The sequence below is a fragment of the Epinephelus fuscoguttatus genome, linkage group LG6 (genome assembly GCF_011397635.1).
Source record: "Epinephelus fuscoguttatus linkage group LG6, E.fuscoguttatus.final_Chr_v1".
Lineage (NCBI taxonomy): Eukaryota > Metazoa > Chordata > Actinopteri > Perciformes > Serranidae > Epinephelus > Epinephelus fuscoguttatus.
Genome location: NC_064757.1, coordinates 18,030,514 through 18,038,661, shown reverse-complemented (window position 1 = coordinate 18,038,661; position 8,148 = coordinate 18,030,514). Strand labels below are relative to the sequence as shown.

Sequence of the window (8,148 nt, the reverse complement as noted above, 5' to 3'; positions counted from 1 at the left end):
TACAGCAGTGTGTCTCTTCACACACTCACACAGGCTGAATTTATACAAGAGCAGGGGCGGGTTTACTGCGACTACACCGGAAAGTGAAGTAGGCGGGACAAGTAGAGCCAACTACTCTACTACTGTCATCATTAACATTCATTTGTTTGCTTCTTTAAATCAACATGATGGGAATTTTTGGGCTCAAACAATGATAATGTCTTATCAAAAGGAAGAATTAGACATTTTTTAATGTGATATTTCAATAATTCTGACATGCCTATCAAAAGAAAAACAAACCTTTGTTGTAAAATGCAGTTTGTGTACTTTTAAGCTACACTATATGCTTATTTTATCATATATGATTGTAGTCCATTTTTGATAAAGATTTTATCTAATATCACACGCTAGTTGTCACTTGATAAAGTGTGCCTAAACTAAGACAGTCTAGTAAAAACAGCTCTGCAATAATTCAAATTAAGGAGCATATTAGAGGCTGTGGTTTGTGGTGCTGTTGTACAGACAATATTTATGAAGACACTCATTATATTGCATTATACAGAGAGGTGTCTCTATTATTTTGTGTATCCTTTAAATAAATAAGATATAGGAATATTAGAGAATTCTCTCTGTATAATGAAAAGTGTACGAGTGTATTTTATAGGCTGCTATATGTTTTGTATATTGTCGTTAAATCCCATATTTTGTACATTGTATGATCTATTTACACAATATTTAGGCTATATGAAACTAGTGAACTAGTATCAGATTGGCAAATAGTTTGTTCATATAGAGAATATTTACTTTGAAAAGTATTTGATGAGTCTTTCCTTTTATTACTGGAGTGTATGGTGGATAATCTCTCTTAAATTAATTGTCAAAGTAGGTAAATGGATGTATGTCTTAAGCTTTATGCCCCCATCAATTATCTGCTGCTGCATGGACACAGTAGTAGGAGGGAGAGGGGGTCAGAGTGGGTGGTCGTACCTACTGGAGCACTAATGACTTCGACACATTTAGGCCGGCTCCTGAAACAGACACAGTCATTGCTCGGTGCTTGTTTATTTGTTGTTCTCTGTGGTTCAGCCTGACTTTCTCCAAGAGAATGAGACATTTACTAGCAGTGTCTGTGTCCCTCTGGGAGTTCGTGCTTCATTCGGAAATACATGACTGCAGGTTTGATAAACACAATCCCTTCCGTGGCCCCTGGCCCCACTGACTCCTTCCAGCTTCCACGGCACCAACCACACACTGAGCAGTCAGCGACACCACAATGTCACACTGATGAGTGCTTCCATTACGTTGCTTTGATTTGATGAAAGTGAAACAATTAAACTTTCTGTTATCTTTTCATTAATGTGCAACATGAATACATAAAGTGTGTAAAGTTGAGCGTGACCTGTACCTGTCCTGTGAATCATCATTTGTAAAAGCCATACTGAGGCTCCTCTTAAGCATTAGCCATTGTCTTGTCAACACAGTATTAAGATCATCAGTGTGATATGTTTCACCTTGAATTCTTTGTCTGCAACCGTCTGTCTGCAAAACTGTGTTGAATTGTAAGCACAGAAAGCTTTCATCCCTCTGTCTAGCAAGGTTTTGATTTCCATTTTTAAAACCTGATTGTGTATTTGTATTATCATATGGTGCTAAATGTAGAGCAATATATAGATAGAGGGTTTCTAGCTTCAATGACATAAGGCAGCTACAGTGGGACCCAGTGCACTCTATTATGACACTACTTATAAAACACTAACACAACAGGCTGTTCTTATGCGCTGTTTGTATATATACCTATGATAAATAACACACAGGAACTCGTATACAACCCACTTCATCAGGAAGGCTGTAATCACTCAATGGGAGTAGAGAAGGAGGTAGTTTAAGGAGCGAATATCTGCGTAAGGAGGCAGGTTGGGGTGGTTGTTGGGTCAAACAAACACTGAACTTTGCCCCAGGAGACCAGTGTTCTTGTCCTATTTGACACCAAGTGAACTTTGAGCTGTTTTAAGGTATCACCATGTTTCTTTTCTTAAACCTAACCTACGTAAATTACGTACGTATTGTAAGTACATAACATGACCACAGACAACCATGTTTCGTTTCCTCTATGTAACTGTACTTGTCTAAACCGGACCTATGTAACTTTACGTTAAGTATGTAACTTTGCGTTAAGTACATTTACATGGTGATACCACTCATGAGGCGCTAATTCACAGGATATCATACAAACCATTGTATGAAGATACATTGCACACACAGACACCCTAAACTCGCTGCCGTATATCGTATCATCTTGTCACATGATCAAATAGAGACTTGACATTGGACACCATCAGCATACATATAAAACAAAAATATAAAATAAGGAATCATTCATTTAATTGAGTAGTTTTTTTTACAGTTTTTTATAGTTTGTGTAGAATCATAAATTTGTTACTGGCTGCTTTTAATTTAATTCGAGTTCTTCATATAGGCCTGTTACTGGGGTGGCAATCTGAATCACTCAGAAGGGCCCATTTCCTGTGCAACACATTGTTGGAGGGTCATCTCTCTTCACGTCTCCCCCTCTCGATCCCATGGGCCCTATAGTGCAACAGTAGTGTCTGCATTGTCTGTATTTACGCCCCTGTCCAGCTTCCAAATGTTGGTAACTTTCTGAATCCACTGGAAACTCAGAGGCTTATTCTTCAAAAATACGTCAGACAAATGTTTGGTTGTCATCAAAAGTTTATTCACTTAGCTGAATAAGAAGCCAGAAGCAGTCAGCTCAGTGACAAGAGCATAAACAAAGCCAGCAGTGAGAGTGACTCCACCAGCTATGCTGTCATCCTCTTCCTTTATCCTGACACAAACCACATGATTGCTCTTAGTTCATAACAATGACGTTTCCTTCCTATTTATTGTCTCCTGAGCCTTCAGTGCGCAGATACTTTGCTGCATAGCTGTGCATCAGATGTGACACAGCGGCACCTCTAACCTTTTAACCCAGGAAGGCATTTGTCTTCCACAGTACGAAGTATGTGGTGACGATGTTTTCTTTGAGCCACCGAAAGTTGTTGTGCCATCAATCTTCTGTTGTGTTCCTGCTGTGTCTTTGTCTGAGATGACGAGCAGCTAGACTTTGTTGTAACTGTAGAATTGTCACAGTTTTATCTCCTCAGCATCAGTTTTGTGTTATACTGTAACCTGCACCTGGGTTATTGCACAAGTTCTTTGCTCCATGTATTGTGCGGCACAACAAATGTCATCAGACTGAACAGGTCAATCAGAGGTTTACAGACAAACCTCTATTATAACTAATAATCTGTAAATCTTTCTTATGTCTAAATCTTTTTATTACATTTTTCTTAACCCTGATAGTGTCTTCATTTCAGTCTAAAGCCCAGTTTAATCTGTATAAACCTTTATAGAGATACTCAGAGCCTGTTTGTGTTGATATCATCATGCTAATGTGAAAGTCTTCCACTAGAGGGAGCTTTAAAGCCAAACATCAAGTCCTCACAAAGTAACAAAGCCTGCAGCCACTTCAAACTACAGGATCAACCACACAATGAACCATTTTACCACAGGATTAGTCTGATGGGAGTCTGATTATGCACCGTCAATAGTTATCTTTTATCCTCCTGTAGCTCATAGTGGTTTGGACAGAGGAGTTCTGATCCTGAGTCTTTGAATCATCTCAGCACCAATCATAAACACCAGATTATCAGACTGGCATTTCAAGGCTATTACATAGCCAGAGACATGTCTGCCCTTTTTAAAGCTGATGTAACTACGGTACAGCATGACTTAAAACCTTTTTGAGTAAACCATAATGGGTCTTTTTACTGATGGCCAGACTCACGTCATCCTCTGACCCTCATCATCACCGCAGTGTAATCAAGCATCTTTATTCTGCTTTCATTCATAGAGCTCTCTCTGTCTCTTTCTCTCTCTCTGTCTCTCTCTCTCACACACACACACACACACACACACACACAGACAACCTGTATGTGTGTGTGTGTGTGTGTGTGTGTGTGTGTGTGTGTGTGTGTGTGTGTGTGTTTCTGTATTACGCATGGAGACATGAATCTATTTAAACAATCACACTGTGGGGAATCACCTTCCTTTTGGGGACAAAAGTTGCCATATCCTATGTCATTAAACTTTAGGGTGAAGACTTGGGTTAGGTTAAGGATAAGGTTAGGTATAGGTCAAGGTTAGGGTTAGGCAAGTAGTAGATAGGGTAAGTCTCCAGGAAATGAATGCAAGTCAAACTAATGTCTTCTGAAGTGGTGGAAACACGATAGATATTTTTTCTCTCTCGGCCCAATTTCTGCCCCATTAGCACCAGTTGCCCCCAATATTTGTATCATCAAGTCAATATCTGAACAAATCCCAAGACTGTATCAAATATCACACAGTAAAACTGCTTATTATTAACTACTTTAAAATAGTTTATGTGCAATAGTCTACCACTGTCTACTTTTTTTTTTTTTTTTTACCATATTGCCTATTTTTATGACTTTTCTCTACAGATTGTAGTTTGTAAGATTATGCAATTAATCATTTTTATTTATCTATTTATTGCATTGTTTGTATATTTGTGACTGAAGTTGTAAGTGACGTGAGGTATTTCTTACTTTTTAATTAAAAGTGTCAGACAAAACTGATCACATTTAAAACCATGGATTTTGCTAAACATGCCTACCATTAACATAACTGCTGCAAAGACTTCTTTTTCTCTCTCTCTCTCTCACACACACACACACACACACACACACACACACACACACACAGGCATTATCTGATCTCCTGAAGTGTCTCTGGTCTCCTCTCTGTCTACAACTTCATCCTTATCTTATGCAGAGCTGCTCCTTCAGCTCCTCTCTCCTCCTGGAGGTGTTTCTCCTCCTCAGGCGCTTTAGTTCAGACTCCATGTCCATTAAAAGTGACAAACTGACACACATTCAATCCATTCACTCATTATCTCATAATTATATATTGTAATTACAATCGTTGGAGCATGTGCATAAGCCATACAAGATGTATTATACTTTTCAAATATACGACACTAAAAAATATATTATATATTATTCTACTTATATTATAAATCCATCCACATTACCATCTTTTGTAAGTTGCCTTACAATGTTAACCACAAAGTTTAACAGCTAATCAACAATTAAATGAAACTGGGAGCTATGTTTTTGTAGTGCAAGTGAAGTGAGTCCTATCAGCGCCCCATCAGTGAGTGACAGGTCAGACTGGAACTGTTTCCCAGTCTGACTGAAAGTTTGAAGAAGTTAAAGAGCCACTCTGTCTGCGGGTTTGTTTACCAAGCAGAGCTCCGGGACAGGACAAGCTCTCCATCCTTATCAGAGGATTTGTGAATGGGACAATAATGAGGTCAGTTTGATAGAGCAGTCCTGTCAGGTCAGATGTCACCTCGTCCATTAGCTCTCTGATGGCTCTGCGTGATAAAGCTGCGCAGACGACAGCTCCATAAGCGATCACTGCAGGCTATCTGATCAGGTATGTGTGGATTTAATTGGATCTAAAGAGGACCATCACATTTTAACAGGGAGAGGTGACACATTTGGTGTGTGTTTTTTGTAATTAGAGCGTATATATGAATGATTTCAAAACGCGCCTTAGATTATTTTGTATTATTTTGTTTTTTCAAATCGGTCTTAGTAAAAATTGAACTGTAAATTTAATGTTTTTGACGCAGAGACAGGATGATAATTTAAAAAAAAAAAAAAACTGTGTAAAAACTAGGCTACATTTCAACATAACTGTCAGCGAAAGAAAATGATAATTTTTGCTCATGGAAGAAAATAATATAAACGCATTTTGTGGTTGACATGTAAAATAACCCGATAGCCATATACAATTATACATCCTTAATTCAGAATTTCAAATTTAAGTGTGTCAAATTTAATCCATGAAAAATATAAAATAATATTAAAGACATTGAGAATTAAACAAACTGCTGATTTTTAATTTGCCTCTTTTTTATCAAGAGAAATCTGCAAACAAATACAATTCCTTATACAAAATATACCACAAATCTTTGATATAAATCAGACTATTTTCTTGTTTTAATCACCAGCCTCTCACACCCTGTAACGAAGCCTGAAAGTGTCCGTGGTTGAGATGTCCTTCACTGCTACCCGTTAAATCAACCAGCTGGTTATGACACATCTGTGCAGCTGACGGTGACACACTGTGATAACTGCAGCCATACATGCTGCTGTTTCCGTATGCAAACACAGAATTAAAATGTCCAAGAGTCACATTGTAAGGTGCTGAGTGGGACCCTGCGCTGCACAGCTTCCCGTCCCGCACCAGCACCGGCACCGCCACCCTCCTGGGTGCAGGTGGATACCCCGCCAGCTCCAGAGACTTGTCCTGCCTCTGCCGCTTGCATTTATACCTCCTGTTCTGGAACCAGATTTTGACCTGTGTGGAGGTGAGTTTGAGGATGTGGGCCAGCTGCTCTCTCTCCGGGGCGGACAGGTAGCGCTGCTGTCTGAAGCGCCTCTCCAGCTCGGACACTTGGGACTGGGAGAAGAGGACCCGGGGCTTCCGGCGCAGCCTGGCTCTGCTTTTGGAGTTTTTGTCACAGCCAGGAGAGCTGTCAACACCGCTTATCTCTACACAGGAGTAAAAAACAAAACAAAACTGTCAGACGAACAAAAATTTAATACAACTTGAATTATTTGGCTCAAAAGAAACGACACATTTCATCCATTTAAACTATTAAAAAACCCTAAGTACGTAATACTGTATTTAAAATTTAAATACTATTGATGGAGCTGGATGTCATGTTTATCTCTCCAATTTTTACTTCTTTTTTCTTATTTAAATATACATTATTTAGATTATTTTGCAGTATATTTTATAATATAGACTATTCAGAGATTTTTGCTTTAACATTAAAAAGAAAAAAAACTACATAGTTTACTTTATATTTCTGCCACTTGTTTGAAGAAAAGAAGAAAAGTAAAATGAACAACAACAACAAAAAACACTGGATGATATTAAAATTATAATTATTCTGACGTTATGAAGACGATATTTTCACTAGATTTTTAAAAATAAATTAATAAATACACAGTACAAAGTTTTCTCTGAGTTAAAATTTGATCTCTCAGGTCCAGGGAAAGTTGTAGGAAAATAAATACTCCTGAGCCATTTTTCTCTTTATCATAAAAAAATAAAAAAAAGTCACCATCACTGCTTCCTCATATCCTCCAAAATTTACTTGATCTCTTTTGGATGTTGGTGGGAAAATATTGCAAATATGTGAGCTCCACCATTTGTGTTTTATAAACGGATTTTTTTTTTTTTAAATTGAGATTTTAAGGAAAAGAAAAACGTGACAGGTCGTGGTGGGACAGGTTTTATCCCTGCTATCACGCGCTCAAGGCCCCACTCCATCAGTCGGCCTAATCCTGACCAACCAGCAACAGCCTGTATACACCTGAACTGACTGATTATCATGTATCTTTATCTCACCCTGCTCATTTATTTCCTCTTCTGCTGCTGAGCTGTGAATATCGAGCTTCTCCTGCGTCCCCGAGACGCACTGCTCCGGCTGACAGTCATAAACGTCCCCGGTCCTGGACGCAGCGTGCACGTGCTGATAATGCATCGGAACAACCTGATCAGTCATCAAGAAATCGTTGTCAAAGTCATGGTGGTGCTCCAGCTTCAAAATATCCTTCACTGAAAAAGGCGTCGAGGTAGCTGAACTGGGATGCATCCCAACTCTTTTAGCTGCTGTGGGTTATTTAGATCCTTTATTACGCGCTGGGCTGGAGCTGCTGGTGATGCTGCAGGACGTGTCTCTGGACTGACTGATAGGTGAGGGCATGGGGAGACTTAAATCATTCAGGGGTCCGGCTTAAGAGCAAGGTAGAGACAGATATGTCACCCCTCTCCAAAACAGTGGCCAACACCCAGCCTGCGCGCACAGCTCCTTTTCTTCTCACCTTACACCTCACATCATCTCTCTGCGTGAGACGGTGTAGCTAAGAGGGTTAATTAAGAAGTAAGTTGACGGTGTGAGGGTTTTTATTTACATTTCTGAATTCCTACAAAAATATTGGAGTTATCAGCCTAACTTTTTTCTTTAAAAATGTAATTACTTTGATAGGAAATGTGGTGTTTACTGAAAAA

General features: G+C 39.0%; 1 protein-coding gene across 1 annotated transcript; it reads right to left on the bottom strand.

The window, feature by feature from the left end:
- Positions 1-6,069: 6,069 nt before the first annotated feature.
- Positions 6,070-7,745, bottom strand: nkx2.7 (NK2 transcription factor related 7). The gene is made up of 2 exons (XM_049579024.1): positions 7,486-7,745; positions 6,070-6,620 (listed from the first exon to the last, which is right to left on the bottom strand). Exons 1-2 carry the CDS (start codon positions 7,730-7,732, stop codon positions 6,070-6,072), a joined length of 798 nt encoding a protein of 265 aa, XP_049434981.1. The 5' UTR covers positions 7,733-7,745.
- Between the last annotated feature and the right edge of the window lie 403 nt (positions 7,746-8,148).

Excerpts from the sequence above, each read along its gene's own strand:
- nkx2.7 (XM_049579024.1), bottom strand. The coding sequence starts at position 7,732 with ATGCATCCCAGTTCAGCTACCTCGACGCCTTTTTCAGTGAAGGATATT. Across the intron at positions 6,621-7,485 it reads AGAGGAAATAAATGAGCAGG|AGATAAGCGGTGTTGACAGC; the intron begins GTGAGATAAAGA and ends ACTCCTGTGTAG.